Source organism: Papio anubis, chromosome 5, assembly GCF_008728515.1.
Source record: "Papio anubis isolate 15944 chromosome 5, Panubis1.0, whole genome shotgun sequence".
Taxonomy (NCBI): Eukaryota; Metazoa; Chordata; class Mammalia; order Primates; family Cercopithecidae; genus Papio; species Papio anubis.
Window position 1 is genome coordinate 51,592,990 of NC_044980.1, and position 20,151 is coordinate 51,613,140.

At 35.4% G+C, this 20,151-nt stretch overlaps 2 protein-coding genes across 5 annotated transcripts in view; one reads left to right on the forward strand and one right to left on the reverse strand.

The window, feature by feature from the left end:
* SETD9 (SET domain containing 9) overlaps positions 1-20,151 on the forward strand; it is a 37,840-nt gene that overhangs the window by 10,008 nt on the left and 7,681 nt on the right. The window contains exons 6-7 of one of the 3 annotated variants that reach the window (XR_648007.3): positions 15,660-15,795; positions 18,240-18,323. The exons of 1 other annotated variant lie outside the window; for it this stretch is intronic. The gene's annotated coding sequence lies outside the window, so the exon portion shown is untranslated. Of the gene's footprint in view, positions 1-15,659; positions 15,796-18,239; positions 18,324-20,151 lie in introns of those variants that run through there. One more of the 3 variants, XR_648008.4, reaches the window with a different exon arrangement.
* Positions 238-20,151, reverse strand: part of MIER3 (MIER family member 3) — a 32,880-nt gene continuing 12,966 nt past the window's right edge. The window contains exons 4-13 of one of the 2 annotated variants that reach the window (XM_009208447.3): positions 19,557-19,691; positions 18,231-18,351; positions 16,317-16,402; positions 16,078-16,150; positions 13,897-14,048; positions 11,313-11,394; positions 9,426-9,517; positions 4,539-4,666; positions 4,315-4,457; positions 238-4,209 (exon numbers count right to left, since the gene is read on the reverse strand). In XM_009208447.3, coding sequence (XP_009206711.1) covers positions 3,752-4,209; positions 4,315-4,457; positions 4,539-4,666; positions 9,426-9,517; positions 11,313-11,394; positions 13,897-14,048; positions 16,078-16,150; positions 16,317-16,402; positions 18,231-18,351; positions 19,557-19,691 — 1,470 coding nt within the window. In that variant the 3' untranslated portion in view covers positions 238-3,751. 2 annotated transcript variants of the gene reach the window in all.

Sequence of the window (20,151 nt, forward strand, 5' to 3'; positions counted from 1 at the left end):
CTCACGATCCACCCGCCTCGGCCTCCCAAAGTGCTGGAATTACAGGGGGACTTTCATTATAGATGGAAAACTATTATAGAGGATTTAAGGAAAACATTTAATCTACCAACTTCACTATATCTTATTTACTGCATCTAAAACCAATTTAACAGTGGTATAATATCTACCTATTTGCTATAGCTTAAGATTCATTAAATAAAATGTCTACTTTTGGCAAATATTCACACAAACCAAGAAAAAAAGATTCCCAGATTTTTATTTCTGGAACTGTACACCAGGTATTAAAGTACAACAAATACAAAATAATGCTCAAAAAAATCAGTGTTTATGTACAAATATTAAAATCAATGCAACAATAGCAACTTCCTCTTGAACATCTGATACTGAAACTTGTTCTGATTGTCACTAATTTATCTCATACTCACAGGGTACTTATTTCAAACTGGGACAATTGGAATCACTGGTCATCTAAGAGGAATATTAATATCTACCATGTTTAACAATAAAACTAATAGTTTCCTCCATTTAGTGAAAAAATTAGGAACTTTTTTAAAAAACATAGTAACGTCAATATTTTATAAATTATTTCAATTTCCATTTGTAGACAATGTGCTTTGAAACTCTGGGCAAACAATCTCCTTGGTGGTCAGGTTTATTCGTTAGTTTACATTCAAAGTTGAAATATTCACTAGAGACTTTGGTTAAATTAAATAGTATCACTAAGCTCTATTAGATCTGATGTTCTCAAATATTTATGACCCTCAACATTTTAAAAATTAAAAAGGAAACGATTGCACAATTCTTTGACCTAATTGTACAGATTTTAGTATTTTTTAAACAGTAATCTACATCCTTCAAGTAAATTCAGCAGCTGACCATGACAAGAGGAAAACTAAACATTTAAAAAGCTAGCATGAAAAAGATGAAGTACAACTAACAAATGTATTGCTATAATCACAGCACCAGTTACACTTCTAAATGAATCCACTGTCCTCTTCAAATTCCCTGTACATAAAAGATATATCAGCCAACACTGCAACTGCTCACCATGAATTTTTGGTTTGTTCATAAGAAAATAATGTGGCAAAGGAAAAAAAAAAAAAAAAGAATTTATCACAGTTTGTTATAAGAATTGTGCTTAACACTTGATAATAAAGGCATTATTGTTTCTTCATGTGATTGCAAATCAGGTTGTTTTCTTGCTTCCAAATGCAATTCTTTTAATAAACAGTAACAAATTCTCTGTTAAGATGTTTAAACTGAGAGAAAAAAACAGTAAATCCAGCTTTTAAAATTCAATAAATAGCTATTTTACATGGATAAAGTCATAGTGGTACAATTTATGAATGTCACATCAAGCATGCACAAAAATGGTATTATACATGGCTGAAGTAGTCAGAAAATATTGAATTAGATCTAAAAAGATATGAAGAATTTACACTTATATACAAAAATCTTGCAAATTATTGCCTCATTTTAACAAGGAATTAAAAGTAAACATTACCAGCTAGTTAGCACTCTCTAAGAGGCTAAAATCAGATTGGCATTTAAAAATCTATTAAACTAGCTGGAATTTATTTTTCTCTCATATCATTTTCTGGATTTTGGTCAAAAATCTTTATTTAAATAACTAAAGTGTCCATTCAACTTGCTGATAATCAAAATTTTAGATAAGAAACACTGTTTCCATCTTATATCAAGACCCCAGCAATGCATAGATAAACTGAATATATTACTGCATCAGCTACTGAGAATGGGCATGTTCATTTAAGTGCAACTGGTATTAGCATTCAGTCATCTTTGTGTAAATTATTTATACAGACCAGCCACTGTAAACCCAGAGTGAAAATTAAAGTTATAACAATGGAAGATTATGGCCAGTATCTTACTAAATTATAGAAAGTGTACTGATTTTTAATAAAAGAAATAAGGTTCAAAGTTTAGCACAACAACACAGCAATAAGAAGCTAACAACTTGGATAAAAATATAAGAAAGTAACGCAGAGCCCAGGCTACCCATTATTTACTGTGTGCATACAGGAATGCTATACTTCAGATGTATAAATTAGAAATTGATTTTAAGTTATTAATTTAACTACTTTTTGTCCACTGTGCTAAACTAAATTTTATACTAATGTGCTACTGCGTAAACATTTCAAAGCAATCTTCATTAAAATGCTGCAAAGAAAAACAAGAATACACATCATCCAAAACTAAGGATGTCATTGCAGTTCACAGTTTGTATAATAAATACCCTCCCTTTCGATCACTAGTAAGATCACTACATCCTATCTACTCATCAGCACAACCTTGAAGCAACTTATACTTACAAATATTAGCAATGCAGCCAAACATTTAAGTTTTTTGCAAAGCAACTAGTAAAAATCAAAACTTTTAAGACGGTGCAAAAAAGGTAATTCTCTATTTTAACAGTACTATAAAAGCAAAGATTACATCCTAATACTGTATTACATATTGTTTGATTCACCTTATAACTTAAAAATGCATGTTTATAGCGCAAAAATGGCCAAAGTTTAGGACAATGGCTTCTCATTCACAATATTTGGAATAAAAATAAAACTGAGTTTGAGATACATCTGAACATCTATCAGTTTTTAAAACTTAAAGTGGTAATGTACCATTCTATTTCAGATAGGAACTCACATTATTCTTGCCAACTGTTCAAGCTTAACAAAAAAACTTAAATATACTTCAAGGTTCTACTGCATTAGGTATAAAATCTAGAAGTCCCTCTAAATATTAACACTTTGAACTGCAGTGCTACAAACAAAAGGTGTCCCAAAATGTAAACCATTGAGTGGCAATATCCTAGGCTTTGTAGACTGTGCCTCCGCAAGTCGACTGCCTCAGGATAAACTAAATTATCAATGATTGGTATGATTTTTAAGATTACAATCTTGACAATGGTGGACAAAACCCCATCTGAGTACCACATCTTCAAATGCCAAATTTGTAGCCAATAAATGAAGTTACACAGAAATTTCCTGGCAGTAACATGACCAATTCTGTGTAAGGTAGCCCTGGTCTAGAATTTTGAAACGGGATCCAAGCAAGCGTCTTCATTATTTGCACACAGTTCCTCGTGCTGGCTTCCATAAAGATGGACTTGCTGTTTTGTAAACTGAAGTGCTCTAGTTGAATAACATGAGAGAAGTTTCCATTTTTAAAAAATCCTTGCATGTTTGTGCAGTTTAAAGAAACCTACCCCTGCTTTTATTAAGAAAATAAAACCAAAAAAATGCTACATTGAGCAGGGATCGGGATCGGTACCTGTAAACATTGTTATTCCACTGCATCCATTATGGCAAAAGGAATTTACACAAAAAGAGGCCACACCATTCAGTTCAGAACATCTGTGCTGGTTTTGAGCTGGTGGCCTCTGTCTACAGGTTTTAAAATTGGGAGTGAGGGCAGTGGGGAACAGAAAAGAATAGAAAAAGAAGGGAGTGGGGAAGAGGTATTGGGAGATGAGGAAGAGAGAAGCAGAGCTTAAAGCTGCACCACAGAGTTCAATCTTAGTTCCCAACTCTGCTGATCATAGTTCATTTCCACATTTATGGATTGAAAAATGAAAATACTCTTGATAAATCAAGATATAGTTCTATACATACTGACATCACTGATGTCATAGTGAGAAAGGTTCAAACTTCCAGTGAAAGACTATGCAAACCTGATAGCTCCCCTCAAGTTTACTGGTACTGCACACGCAGTTCCGGGCTCCTCACTCAGGTCACTCAGAGTGTAGGGCCGCGTGCTGATGCAGAGCATGGGCACTGATGAAACCATTAGTCTCGCTGGCAGAGAGACTGCCAAAGTCAGCCACAGAAACAGCCATTTTGGCACTGGTGATGTGATGTGTGTGATTTTCAAAGTCCACACCCAGGTTATTTACAGAAACTTCATTCATAAAGGATTCAGGGACGGCAATGCCCATTTTCAATCTTTTTGCTGGTCTCTCTGACTCTTCACTGCACATGTTCATAGGGTTTAGCTCCGAGTGATAAAATCCAGTCTCGAATAAATTAAAACAATCACTTTCCCCATTGCTGGGCAGGGTGAGTAACTCTTCTGTTACCACAGGCACATGATTAACTTGTCCACGGGGTGTGTTGCCCAGTGGAGGAAAGCTATCATCCAAACAATTCACATCTGTGGGGTCGCAGACAGTTGCTACACTGTTGGTCAAAGCTAAAAAGGAATGGAAAATTGTTTAAGTAAGTGGTCCTATGACACGAAACAGAGGACACAATTTTGCAACAAACTGTACTAAACACAAAAAGGTCTTCATTTTACCTGTCAAGTCACTGGCAGTGAATGAGTTGAGAATATTTAGTTGTTGATCAGGAATAGGCTCAGGCCGGTTAGAAGTTAAGGCTGAAGCATTTACCGTCCCACCCAAAGCTTCTGTTTCATCTACTAAACGATCCATATAGTCCCTGAAAAACACACCCCAGTAATTCTATGACTGTATATCACAGTTAAAAAGAAGTCTTTGAAGTCAAGGCCACAGTACTTACGTAACTCCAGGGTGATGGTTATATCGTTTTTTCCCAAATCTTGTCTGTTGAGCAAAGTAATCATAACGTTCAGATTTCTTCCACATATAGTAGAATGCTACACATTCAGCAACTGTCCGAGTTCTCACCTAATGAAAAAGTTGAATTTTTAAAAAACCAACAAACTCAACCATTTTTTTAAGCAACTTTTTTTTCCCAAAACTACAACTTCAATCCATGGGTCTTATTTTCCCATTATATAGTTCTGAACACTTTTAATAAATTATAAAGTTCTGAACACTTTTATTAGTGGAATGCCTTTACATTTAATAATGAGGCCATTTTCAAAAGTCCAAGGTTTTTTAAAAAAAAAAAAAATCAGAATGTATTAGTTTATAAAACAAGTGTGTATCCAAAAATTATCTTACACCTTTACTGAAAATCTTAAACACTGGCATTCTTTACTTTTCTTCACTGAGCTCTATGATTTTGACTACAGTGAGGTTCTTAACTTTGGATTAACTAACCTCTGAGGGGTCCATAAATGGATTTCACTGAAATCTATTTAAATTCACAAAATTATATTTAGGTATACTTTTCTGGGGAGAAGGAATACAGCTTCATCAGATTGAGTTCCACTATCCGAAAGAGATTAAGAACCCTTGGCAAATGGATCAACAGTCTATAGCATCTGGAATTTAAGATGACTTGCTAGCTAAAGGCAGGGCTTTCTCCCTCCAGTATGTTTGGTTTTTAGATCCAACAGATTCTGCAAATAACAATAAAATTTGAGCCTCACCAACCTGGTTCCACACCCAAACCAGGGTTCCTCTAACCACATACAGCCACAGATATGAATTCAGATGTGTGAACAAAATTTTTCATCCTTATCCAATAAACGCTTTCTCCCTTGCTTAATCAGTACCCAATAAAGAAGTTTCAGTATCTCTAACCTGACTCCTGAGCAAGTTGTGCTATAAGATTACTAATATACGAATAAGCTTTTTAAACCAAGAAATACAGTATACCTTTCAATAAACATCATTAACTGTAAGTCTTCTCAGAGAATGCAGGCTTTGTGGGGCCACAGACCTTTTCTGTCTTACTGTTGTATCTCTAGTGTCTAAAACAATGTCTGGTAAGTGAAGTGGAAGGACGTAACTGTTTACAGAATGAATGGATAGAGTAAATTTCGTAAGTCATTACAAAACTGATGGTTTTATTTTTACTTAAAAGGACAATCCAGACTTCTTTAAAAATGTCTTATCTATTCACTAAATTATACGCTTTATCTCATCTTTGAGAAACATTAGATTTTCAAACATATAGAAAGTGTGAAATTTTCAACATCAATACTGGAAGGTCTAGCTAATGCAGTAAGACAAGAAAAAAAGTATACAGGTTGGGAAGGAAGAAATAAAACTGTCTCTGTTCACAGGTGACATGACTGTCTATGTAGAAAACTCCAAAGAATCAACAAAAATTCTCCTATAACTAACAAGCACTTATAGCAAAGTTTTAGGAGACAAGGTTAATATACAAAAGTCAATTGCTTTCCTATATAACAGTAATGACAATTGAAATTCGAAATTTAAAACACAAGATCATTTACATTAGCACCCCAAAATTAAAATACTTGGGTATAAATCTAACAAAATATATGCAAAATCTATATGAGAAAAACAACCAAACTCTGATTAAAGAAATCAAAGAAGAACTTAATGAAAAAATAGTCTATGTTCATGGATAGGAAGACACTTCATTGTTAAGACATCAGTTCTTCCCAGCGTGATCTACCGATTCAGCGCAAACCCAATCAAAATCCCAGCAAGTTATTTTGTGGGTATCAACAAACAAATTTTATATGGAGAGGCAAAATACCCAGAATAGCCAACATAATGTTACAAAAATTTAAAACCAAAGTACTGACACTCCCCAACTTCAAGATTTACTATAAAGCTATAGTAATCAAGACAGTATGATATTGGCGGGGGGTGGGGAAGACAAACAGATTAAAGGAACAGAAGAGACAGCCCAGAAATATACCCCACAGATACAGTCAACTGATCTTTAACCAAAGAACAAAGGCAATTCCATGGAGGAAGAATGTCTTTTCCACAAACGCTAGCACAACTGGACATCCACATACAGAAAAAAAAAAAAAAAAAAAGAAATGAATATAGACACAGGCCTTACTCCTTTCAAAAATTAACTCAAAATGGATTATAGACCTAAATGTAAATGCAAAACTATAAAGCTCTTAGAAGACAACAGAAGAAAATCTAGGTGACCTTAGGTTTGGCAATGGCAATGATTTTTTAAATAGAACGCTAAAAGCATGAACAATCAGATGAAATTCTAAGTTGGACTTCATTAAAATTAAAAACTTTTACTCTGCAAACACATTGGTAAGGGAATAAAAAGACAGGCCTCAAAATGGAAGAAAATATTTGCAAAACATGTATCTGATAAAGGACGAGAATCCAAAATATACAAATAACTCCTTAAACTCAACAAGAATACAAACCACCCAATTAAAATCTTGGCAAAAAATCTGAATGAACACCTGAAAAAATAACACAAATGGCAAATAAGCATAAGAAAAGATGGTCAACATCATCCTCATGAGGGAATTACAAATTAAAACAATAAAGAGATGGTATTAAAAACTACTACAGTGGTGAAATCCAAAACACTGACACCACCAAATGCTGGTGAGGATGTGGAGCAATAGAACTCATTCATTACTGCTGGAAATACTAAATGGTACAGCCACTTTGGAAGACAGTTTGGCAGTTTCATGCAAAATAAACATATTTTTACCATTCTATCCTGTAATCCTTACTCCTTCGTATTTAGCCAAATGAACTGAAAACTTACATCCACATAAAAACCTGCACATGAATATTTATAGTAGCTTTAATGATAATTGCCAAAACATGGAAGCAACCAAGATATCCTCTAATAGGTAAGTGAATAAATACGCTGGTACCTCCACATAATGGAATACTATTCAGTGATTAAAAAAAAGAATGAGCTATCAAGCCTCAAAACAAACAAACAAAAAACCCCATGGTGAACACTTAAATGCATATTGCTAAGTCAAAGAAGCCAATCTGAAAAGGCTGCATACTATATAATTCCAACCATATGACATTCTGAAATGGCAACAGTAGAGACAATAAAAAGATCAATGGCTGCTAGAGGTTGTTAGGGAGGAGGGGGAAGGGACAGAGGGAAGAAAATAACATGGGATTTTTAAGTCAGTGACACTACTCTGTATGATACTGTACTGGTGGATATATATTATATATTTGCCAAAATCAATGGAATGTACAACATGAAGAGCAAAGCTTAATGGACTTTAATTAATAATAATGTACCAATATTGGCTCATTAATTTTAACAAATGTACCACACTAATGTAAGATATTAATAATAAAAGATAAAATAATAACTATGGGGTGGAAGGGACATACGGGAACTCAATACTTTCTGGTTAGCTTTGCTGTAAACCTTGCTGTAAACCTAAAACTGCTCTAAAAACTAACGTCCATTAGTTTTGTAAAAGCATAAAATACTGATCTACCCCTGCCAAATGCTTCAGAACCCTGCCTTCCTTTAGGATGAAAAGAATAAACAAAACATATTTTAATGAGAATTATTCCAAACTATTCTAATGAACACAAATATGTATTTTGAATAGACTTTAGTTTTTAAGAACAGTTTTAGGTTCACAGCAGAACTGAGCAGAAAGTAGAGAGTTCCTATATATCCTGATGTTCTCCCACTTTCAACATCCTACATTGGAGTAGTACATCTGTTAAAAATCAATGTATCTACACTGACACATCAACACCCAAAGACCATGGTTTACATTAGGGTTTACTTTTGATGATGTACATTCTATGGGTTTTGACAAATGTGTAATAACATGTCTCTATCACTACAGTATCATCATACAGGATAAGTTTCATTGCCCTGAAAATGGTCTGTGCTCTGCCTATTCACCTCTCCCTCCTGCCTCAGCCCTGGCACCAGTGATCTTTTTATTGTTTCCAGTTTTGCCTTTTTCAGAATACCATATATTTGGAAACCTACAGTATGGAGTCTTTTCAGATTGGCTTCCTTCACTTAATAATATGCATTTAGGATTTCACATGCCTCCTTGTGGCTTGTTAGCTCAATTTTTTTAGTGCTGAATAATAGTCCAGCTCTGGAGATGCCACAGTTTATCCTTTCACCTCAAAGGACATACAGGTTCCTTCCAAGTTTTAGCAATTGTGATGAAAGCTGCTATAGACACTTTTGTGTGGACATAAGTTTTCAACGCATTTGGGTAAATACCAAGGAACAGGATTACTAAATTATATGGTAAGAGTATGGTATGGTTGGTATTATAAGAAACTTCCAAGCTATCTTCCAACTTGGCTGTACCACTTTGCATTCCTACAGGCAATGAATAAGAGTTCCTGTTGCTTCACATCCTTACTAGCATTTGGTGGTGTTAGAATATGTTTCTAGTTGTTTTAGCAAAAATGTTTCTTCCTTCAGCAACAGCTGTTCTCACTGCTGAAGAGAAATTATTTTGAGGCCACAAACCTCTGAATGGCTTGGTAAGAAAGGAAAGTCAAGGAGAAATGAGAGTGAGACTTCCTAAAAAATACAGTGAATCCACTTTCTATGTTAACTGTTCATGTGGAAAGATATGTGAATATACTACCAGCCATTCCATAAGCAGGCTGTGGCATCTCTGAGCAAATTAGTTATGTTAGAATGATATCTGAAATGCTAAGGGCAGGGGAACGTTAGTAAGTTGTTGCTTTTTCCCTACTTAACTGACTTATAAATTCGTTGCTTACATTCATTGTAACTAGTAATTTATCTGTACTAATCTGCCTAATTTACCTTATTCTTCTGTATAAGATGAAAATCTTTTCCAAAAAGCATGAGTGCATGTTCAAAGCTTCGGCATTCTTCTTCCGTCCATGCAGTCATTCCTTCTAAAAAAAAATTTTTAAATAAAATTCGTGGGCCCCCAAATTCTCTTACGTGAATCACTGATTTATTTTCAGTTAAGTTTTCCCTGTAAAAGGTCATAAACTCTCTCTCTCACACACACACACACACACACACACACACACTCTCTCTCTCTCTCTCTCTCTCTCTCTGCATGCAGGAGATTTTAGAATTACCAAAAGTATGCATACTACAGATCAAGTCTAAGATACAAAAATATAAACACTGCTTTTCTCCACTACATTATAGGATGAGAATTTAACATTTTTCTATAACATGCCTGTTTTTCTGATTTAAAAAATTTTTTTAACAATGAGCGTATTTTTAATTAGAAAAAAAAAACTCTATCTCCTTTATTGAGGGAAAGCAGCTCTGTTTTGGTCTTACATCGAAACCACAAGTTCTAGCCAGGTGTGGTGGCTCATGCCTGTAATTTCAGCACTTTGGGAGGCCAAGGCAGGAGGATCGCTTGAGCCCAGGAATTTGAAATCAGCATGGGCAACATGGAGAAACCCTGTCTCTACAAAAAAACAAACTAGCCAGGCGTAGTGGCGGGCACCTATAGTTCCAGCTACTTAGGAAGCTGAGGTGGGGAGGATCACCTGAGCCCAAGAGATCAAAGATATACTAGGCTGTGATCATGCCACTGCCCTCCAGCCTGGGAGACAGAGTGAGACCCTGTCTCAAAAAAGACAAAAAACAAAACCATAAATTCTTTAATTAGAGACCATAATTAAAGTATAATCAATACATATTTATTTGAAATTGGTGTGTGGAGTGCTATACTCTGGAAATATAAAGGAAATAAGAAACGGTCCATGCTCTCAAAATAATAAATCCCATTCAATTTCCCAGCAGATGTTAATGTTGATGAATTCCGTATCTACTTGGGGCAAAGACCTGGAAGGTCTTCAAAGAGTCATAGCCTAGACTTAAGATTAGTTATTACTCATCTGTATCTATGAAGTGTCTCATTTGGTATTGGAGACCAGGTCCCCAAAGCCATTAATAATAGTCTGTAACAAAGGTGAAAAATAGTTTGAACTGAGGAAGAAACCTGTATTTTGAGAGTTTTGAGAGTCTAAAATACTTTTCAAAGAAGCAGCTTTTCTAAGGGAGACATTTTAATAGACTATCTCAATTCGTAAGTTTAAATGTATTATTTTTAGTTTTCATACTTTTCCAAGTCATCTAGTAATATTACTAAGTATTATTTTCATTCTACACATATTTAATGAAAGCTATGGTGCATGCAATCCATTTATATAATGACAAAAAATACTGAAATAGAAGTTAACCATTTTCCTTGACAAAACGTAAGAACTATAAAATGTTATTACATGATTACTAAAAATATACTTCTTGAAATAAATTCAGTGGAATATATTATACATGTTTCCTTTTTAATCTTTAATCTTTTCATTTCCTGTCTGGCTAAAAAAAAAAAAAAAAAGAAAAAACCTTTTTTCAATGAAATCATAAAACTATTCTTTTTAATTACTTTGGACATATTGTCATCTCTGGGGTCTGCTTTGTTCTGTAACTATTTCTTCCAGAAAGTAGAGGTGGCAGGGGGGGTGACTAATTTGTATTTGAACAATCTCTGATACATCTAAAAATAGAGCGCAAGAAAAGGAAAAATTATTTGCTATGGAGCTGAACCAGATCTTAAAAAAGTGTTACAGGATTGCTCTGTCCCTTAGGATACTTTGCTTATTCTGATCCCCAAATGACCATCCCTGTCATGTCCCTCTCTTAAACCCAAGTGTTTCTTACCTTGAGAGGCCTTTCCATTGCAGCAGTATCTTTCGATTGCTTCCTTTATATTGTGGTTACACTTGAGAAGTTCATATAATGCCTGGGGTGGATATTCAATAAAAAGTATTAAAAGTTCATACCTAACAGCATTTTAAAAAACAGGTATAAGGGTCTTGATAAATATTGGAGTCTTGATAAACACTGAAATCCTCTCTAATTTCAGGGCATTTGAAGGTATATCTGCCCAAGCATTTAGTCTATGTAACTATCGTGCAGATTGACTCTGGTACCATGTGAAATCATGTTCATCCTCACGCTACCTCTCAGAAATCACCTGCCTGTATCATTCTGACTTTTTTTTAAAACAAACAAACAAACAAAAACACTAGGTCTAAGATTGAGTTTCCCCTATTTTAAATGCTTTTTTTTTTCTAGTTTGGAAAAATTAGTTATAGTCTGTCCCTTGATGTCATTTCCTCCCTGTCTCTTTTAGTTTTAATATAAGGGAACAGCAGCAGGCCTGGAATAACAGGCATGGCACTTCAGACTAGGATTATAACGGTCTCAGTTATTTCCATCTACTATGAAAGGTGCCACTTTTTAAAATTAGAATATATTCCTATTAAATCTGCTTGGAATTATGAACATAATAAACAGGAATAACAGAATTCAGTTGAAAGTTAAATAATCCACCTTCCCAAGTAAGTTTTAAGGAAGTGAAGATGGTTCAATATTAGGAAAACTTTTAATATATCAATAGCCTACATTTTAAAAAGTCATCTCTAAGCTAATTACCCTGATCTGATCACTACACATTATGTGTATCAAGATATCACTGTGTACCTAAACATGTGTAATTAAATGTTAATTTAAAAAAAATCAAATCAACAGCTGCTTAAAAAGCATCTGATAAATATTCATTTCTAATTCTAAAAAGACAAAAACTACAATACTTATAAATAGATGGATATTATCTTGCTATAATAAAGATAGTAGAACCAAGGACCAGTATTATTCTTAATGTAAAAACCTTAGATGTATTACTTCCACCAAAAGCAGGCACCAAATCACTGTTATTACCAAGTATCTCAGAGTTACAGCTAATGCATTAAGATATAAAGCAGGAATAATAATGGTAAGGAAGGAACAAAAGTGTAATTTAATCATGAACCAAAAACCAAAAAACCGCTCCATAAATGTATGCAATTATGATGTGTCAAACAAAAATGATATCACCCATAAATTTTTTAAAAGGCAAACTAGAAAACCTGAGAAACAACTGAGTCAGGTAGTTTCAACAGTTTAAGTTACATTTTTAAAAAAATTGGTATTTCTCAACATCAACAATATACAATTATAAATATTATAGAGGGCCAGGCGTGGTGGCTCACGCCTGTAATCCCAACACTTTGGGAGGCCGAGGCAGGCAGATTACGAGGTCAAGAGTCTGAGACCAGCCTGGCTACAAAAATTAGCTGGGCACAGTGGTGCATGCCTGTAATCCCAGTTATCAGGAGGGTGAGGCAGGAGAACTGCTTGAACCCGGGAGGCAGAGGTTGCAGTGAGTTGAGATCGCGCCACCGCATTCCAGCCTGGGTGACAGAGCAAGACTCCATCTCGGAAAAATAAATAAATAAATAAAATAGAGATCCCCTTTCCAATAGCATTGAATACACACACACATAAAAGATATTGAGGAATTAGTGAGATGCATGTGATATTCAAAAAAGCAAAACCATTTGAATTTCTAATGTTATAAAGGTTTTAATTCTTCTAAAATTAATATAGACTTCAAATATCAATACAAAAACCCAATGAGATTTCTTTCTGACAGCTAGTATGACTTCCCTATGTTACTTCAAAATTCAAGTTTGTGTCTGCCCACCTCTGAATACTCATTAGTCAAGGTTGGGGATTCTTAGTGATAAAGGCATATGAAAGAAGCAGAATGATGTCAGAGGGGCAAAACTTAGAGGCATTTGAAAAACTTAATAGGCAATGTTCCCATCCCCCATCCCACATGCACTCAGGACAGTATTCTGAATCTACAGGTACACAAGTGCTTAACAAATGCTCCTAAGTCAAATTTATACAGTCGTAATAGACATTACTTTTTAATCACTTCCTAAATAAAGTTGAGAACAATTCAAAGAATACACTTATAAAATCTAAAAGTCCAACCATAGAGAATGTTTAAATAAATGAATTGTAAGTATAGGATAGTACACAGTAAGTTGAAATTTAGGTGAAATTTTTTTTTTAAAAAAGTATAGGATAGACTATACAGACATCAAGAATGAAGTATTAAATAATTCTCAATGGCAAAGGAGAATAAGATTAATTAATTAAAAGGATATAAAATGGCATCTCAAGTAAGACATATGTAAAGGTATTTTTAAAAAGACCTGAAGAAAAGATATGAAACTACAGTGAAGTTATCTCTAGAACTCAAGGTTATGGTTTTTTAAACCAGTCTTTTGCAAATTATAAAACTCTATCAGAAAAGATACCTACTTCACATGTTAAAAATAACTGTATCAAATATAAGAAATCAAGAAGATACTGTAAACTGGCTGCTGTTTCCACAGAAGTTGAAGTATACCTGTTCATTGTCCCTTGTGTGTGTTCCTGCAGAAATCCTATCCATTATTTTTTCATTGCCAGTCCTTAATGAAGTCTCAACAAGGTATTCCTTAACTTTGCTCTCCAAAACCACATCAGGACACCAAAGTAACTGGTCTTCGTTTTCATATACTGATAAAGAAAATCCCATTAACACATTAAAAATCATGAACACACTCAAAGACGTACACAATTCTTTGTCTTCCTTGATAGGCTATCCAGTGGGACAAGTAAAGAACTTTGAAGACACCAGTAATCTGATTATCCGTTAAGTAGGGCCTTTCACACACAAGCAAAAATTTAACTTTATTATAGGCCAAGGATTCCAGTGGCCAAAGCAAGTAGCTTTTTTGGTGGCTGGATATACTGACCAATCTGAAGGCTCTCCATGCCTAGTAAAGTCTAATATAAAACCCCATAGTGGTTATTTTATACTCTTCTAATGAAGGGGCAAACAAAACCTGTGTAAATTCTCTAACAACCTCATTGGAATTTTCTCTTGAAATCCCTAAATTGCTCTATGAAATCTCTAGGGGTTAAAAATTGCAAATAAATAAAACCCAAAATATCTGGTAATAAGGAAATAGCTAAAAAAGGTATACTTTTTCTCCCAATAAGATAACTTTTATTTAAAGGAGAAAGTAGATTAACCAAACCTCCCTAGGGAGGTTTTTGGGAAGAGGAAGAAACAGTAAGAAAAGTAAACTTTCTACAATCTCTTAAACAGACTCATACATTAATGAACAAAATGTCATTAAAACAAGTTTGTTTTATTAATGCACTCTGCCACTTTACTCAAAGCTTCTACTTTACACAATAAAGTAATATGAACTGCCCAAGTATTTAGTCCAGTGCTTCAAGTGCAATCCATTCTTCAAGTGCATAGTACTGACTATAGCTAATAAAAATAATGTACTGAGAACACACTGCATGTCAGGGACCATGATAAGTGCATTATAATCCCAACTGTAGGAAGCAGGCATTGTCAGTCCCAGGTAGCAGGAAAGTTAAAAATAAAGTGTGCCTGTGAAGCAGTAACACTTGTCTTTTGAGAGAAGTTCCTAGAACTTACTTTATCTCTGGTCACAAGTGAAATAGGTAAAACAATTTGGGTTTATTCCCTCAAAAGATAAAGTACACCTTCCCTCCAATCTGCAGCACTGACAAAATTTCACCTCTACTATGTGTGACTTAAGGACCTACAGTTGCTGAGCATGTACTTGGCTCAAAGGGCCAAGTGTGGCATTTGGGTGGTGGGGTGAGAAGGCTGGCACATCTGAAGATTATTAGTTATGTTTTGTTTCCCCTGGGACAACTGTCTTTTAACACTTCGAAAGCAGTTTAGGAAAACAGTGTTCCTAGTGGCTGCCATGCCTAACAATCCCAGGGTAACCAGTCCTTCCCTCCTTTAAATGGAGGATGACCTGGCATGGAGGAAAGGAAAAAGAAGGACTCAGGAAGTATTGTGCTGGGTGCTGCTTTTGCCCTTTTGACTTCACAGGGATAAATCAACTTAGGAAAAAAGTCAAACACCCATGGAAATATTCCTAATGTACTTGGTTCCGGAGTTCAACTAAGAAGGTGTAACTGTATTTTTATATCCTACCACCTTATCCCCTCCGTATTTTGAAAACCAACTACCATTGGAATGCACCAAAAACGTAAGGAAAAATTGATTACACATAATTAGGAGTATACAAGCAAAAGCAGCAGATCCTTACATTTCACTTCCTGCTCTTCCAGGGCTGGGGAAGGAGAATTTCTTCCAGTCTCTTTTACCCTCAAGAGTTTTCTTTCCAGAAGATTATATCCTTAACATTCTCATTATCTCAGGTGATGAGATCCTACCCACTTCTACTGAAGCAGGATGAAGGCCAAGGTACAGCACTGTGGGAGGCTCTCCACTATTCCAACAGGCACTGAGCGTACTGGCTAACAAGCACTATGTGTGCCTTGGGCGGGGCTGGGGGTTGGGGGAAACTGAGTCTAGTGATTAACTTTGATACATTTTTCCTAAGTCAGGCCTAAATATCCTAACTCTGCATGTTTCCCAAATCTATCTATATATTGCCAAGGCTGGTATGAAACCAGGTATTTAAATAAACATATCAAGTGGTAACCTGATCTACCAAACATTATCAAAATCAAAAGCTTTCCTTACCTTTCTCATTACCAGCGTACTCTCCAAGATAAGGGGGTATCTCTGCCTGATATTGTAAACCAATCATTATTTCCTACAGGAAAATTGAGAGGTAAAAATAACTTACTATAAAAATAGATACTGAAAAAAAGCCCCAACTCATTAATCAGTTTCTACAGGTCAAAACAACAAAATTATCATAAATCATTTCAGAAATATTTTTAAAAGCCCATTTAGTCCACTATGTTAACTCAACTTACCTTCCTCAAATCTTCAGGTGAATTACCACTGTCTGTTTCAACATCTTCAACCTCTGATTCCTTATCACCATCACATGTAGTATTTGCTTAAAAGACAAAAATTTAAAAGGTTTTTACTGCCTATTTTTGCAGAACCTGGAAGAATGCCTGTTGTATTTTTTAAAATGTTGTTAAATAAGTGAGATCAGCATAAGTATACTAAACCACCGGCATGATTTTCACAATCGACATTGGTCAAAATGAGACACTGAAAATCCTAATAAAGTGTATAGTATCCTGGGCGGTGCAGTGGCTCTCATGGCTATAATCCTAGCACTTTGGGAGGCTGAGGTGGGTAGATCACTTGAGGTCAGGAGTTTAAGACCAGCCTGGCCAACAGGCTCTACTAAAAATACAAAAAAATTAGCCAGGCATGGTGGCAGGCGCCTGTCATCCCAGCTACTCGGGAGGCTGAGGCAGGAGAATTGCCTGAACCTGGGAGGCAGGGGTGGCAGTGAGCCAAGATCACGCCATTGCACTCCAGCCTGGGCGACAGAGTGAGACTCCATCTCAAAAAAAAAAGTGTATAGTATCCTGATAATTATTATGGTATACTATTAAATAGTTTGGGAGGTAAAAGGAAACCACTGTGGCCACCTTAAAAAGAAAGTAAAACACTGGAGTTCTGATTATACTAATCCAGAAGGAGATACACACACAGAGTTGCATATTAGGTCCACTGAAACTGTTTTTGTACACACACGAATGCATGGATATTTGAACTTATTAACCAAACAGTTCGTCTACCATAAAAATAGCAAAAAAAAAAAAGTGAGACTGCAGATTGCATCTAAGAAATTATTTTAGTCCAAAACATTTTATTTATTTATTTTTAGAAACAGCGTCTCACTCTGTCACCCAGGCTAGAGAGCAGTAGCCTGATCATGGCTCACTGTGACCTCAAAGTCCTGAGCTTGAGTGATCCTCCTACCTCAGCCTCCCAAATAGCTGGGACTACATGTGCATGCCACTATACCCAGCTAAGTTTTATATTTTAAATTTTTTTTGTAGAGACAGGGTCTTGCTATGTTACCCAGGGTGGTCTAGAAATCCTGGCCTAAAGTGATCCTCTCGCCTCAGCCTCCCAAAGTGTTGGGATCACACACCCAACCCCAAAACCTTTTAAGTATTACTGATAAACATTAAGAGGTAACACCAAGAACTAATAGGAAAAAGATTTATCATTAAAAGTGAAAATACCTTTTGAGCACTGGTAAGTATTCAAAACCAGGAGAGCAGGAGCCTTTTAATAGAAATTCAAAAAAGTCTAAAAAATTTTGTGGTGAAACTAGGAATGGTTACCATAGCAACAGATGACTCTTGAGAAGGAAAATGGCCTTGTAAAAATAAAGTCAATATTTCCATTTTTATCTTATTATTATTATTTTTGAGACAGAGTCTCTCTCTGTGGCCCAGGCTGGAGTGCAGTAGCATGATCTCCAGCTGGCGGCAACCTTCACCCTCAAGGTTCAAGTGATTCTCATGCCTCAGCCTCCCAAGTAGCTGGGATTACAAGTGCATGCCCCCATGCCTGGCTAATTTTTTGTATTTTTAGTAAAGAATAGGTTCCACCATGTTGGCTAAGCTGGTCTCAAACTCCTGGCCTCAAGTGATCCGCCTGCCTCGGCCTCCCAAAGTGCTGGGATTACAGGCGTGAGACACTGCACCTGGCCAAATATTTCAATTTTTAAATGACATATTAGTTCACCTCTATCCCAAAAGAAAGGTTATAATCTTGTTTAAATTACAGATGTATTTTATCTCAACCACATAAAATATTTAGAATATTCTGACATAAATTACTGAACACAATAAAATGTACTAAAGCTACAGTATCAATGTTACTATTAATCAGTAATCCACTGGGTTTCTTACATCGTAAAGGCCTAGGGAAGAAATCAGAAGTTTCATGGGAAGTCACAGATGGCGTCAGATCATCCGCAGAAGACTGAGTTTCCTCGTCATCACCTGACAACAAGTCTTTCGCTATTTCCTCCTGGAAGAATAAGAAGGCAGTGCTAGAGTTAGAAATGATTACATCTCATTAATTAAGAAAACTATCTTTTTATAACATATAATTAAGAAGCAGTTGGAACCTTATGAAAGAAATATGAAATTCTCCTATTATTTACTTCACGTACAAAAATATTTAGTATTTGATATTATGTAATATTCAATAATATACTATTAAATGATAATTAGTGCAACTATATACTTATAACAAACAATTGCCTAATTTGTGGGTATACAGAGAGCTTATCTAAAGCTGTAGGCTAATTTTTAGTGAATTTACAACAAAAATAGTCTGACTTTTAAGTGCTTAACAATTATATTCATTTTCTGTCAATAATAAAATAAAACTGAAAAAATGCCTCCAACCTCCACTCTTCCATAATTTAAAAATCCAACTAATGAACAGCTCTGACTACTGACATAATTTTAAAAGAAACACGTTTGAATTAATTTTTATGTAAGTATACAGTCATCCTTGTGCCTAGCACATAGTAGCCACTCAATAAATACTTGTTGAATGACTATGGTCATTAAAGTCTGTGGTACATTAATATCACATTGACTTAAAAGTGGGAACAGTGTAACTCACAGGAAGAGGTTCCAAGATGTGGATTCCTCTCCCTGCCTGAGATCTGAAAGGCAAGGAAAGGTTCCCAGGGATCTGTTAGCAGAGGCCATGGCTGTGTGAATTTTCCTCAGTAGGGACTAGGCCTCCCCACAACCAGCCTATGTTAGAGATGGATCACCGTGGTCTTGGCTGCTGCGGCCGCTGTCACTCCCAGAGCCAAGAAAACAGAACTTCTCTCCAACCACTCCACGCCTAAGCCAGCTTGGTTTGAAGGCTTCTGGGGGATTTATTAATCAAGGCTTTTATGTGTTTATAGGATCAAAAGAAGTTAAGCCAAGATCTAAGTTTAGATACAATGTGTCTACACAGGAAAGATGAAAACATTACAGGAGAATATTCAGGCATGCAAAGTACCATGAAGCTGCTATTAATACTACTCTTAACATAGTGTGATCAAAGCCAAACAATGTTTATATCAGCCACCGAAATAAGCACAATGGGTCAACAAGAAGTTTACATTTAAGAATTATTAAATAATACTTTAAATGGAAAAAAAAACTCTAATAAAAGCAGTCAATGGTAACAGATCCTGAATTTTTCTTTCAAATACTCACACTTACTTTGTCTAGTGTCATGTCTGGTAGTTCGTCTGCCAGTTCACTTGGGGAACTATTTGCACTGGAATTTGCAACTGCTGGAATCGTAGGTTCATAGCCATAGAATGCCAGTAAGTCTTCTAGAGGCATGGTTCCTTCCTGTTCAAGCCAGGGCATAAACACAGACTTAGCAGATGTCACAATACTGAACTGCAGGTAAACTCTACTGTCCCCTTAGGTTCATAAAGCACATTATCACTACAGCAGAACAAATCAAAGGCAAGCTTCAGTTTTTCTTTTTCTGCTGTTGTCAGAAAACAGGACCAAACACCTAGACCTATAATTAATGTATAAACAAAAGCCTAACAATTAACACCTTAGTTTTTATTTTCCAGAAGCATTTTACTATTTTAAAAATTCCTCAAATATTTGCTTTAGTGCTTTTTAGCTTTCAAGTTAACATAAAGATTTGCCCTGAAAACATTTCCAATTAATCAATCAATAACTTGTAATTCACAGCTTCTTTCCATGCATTTAACAGCTGACCGCTTGCTTTATTCTTCATGTTAATTAGAAGACACCTGGTAGAAAAACTTTTGCTGAATGTTTACTAACATCA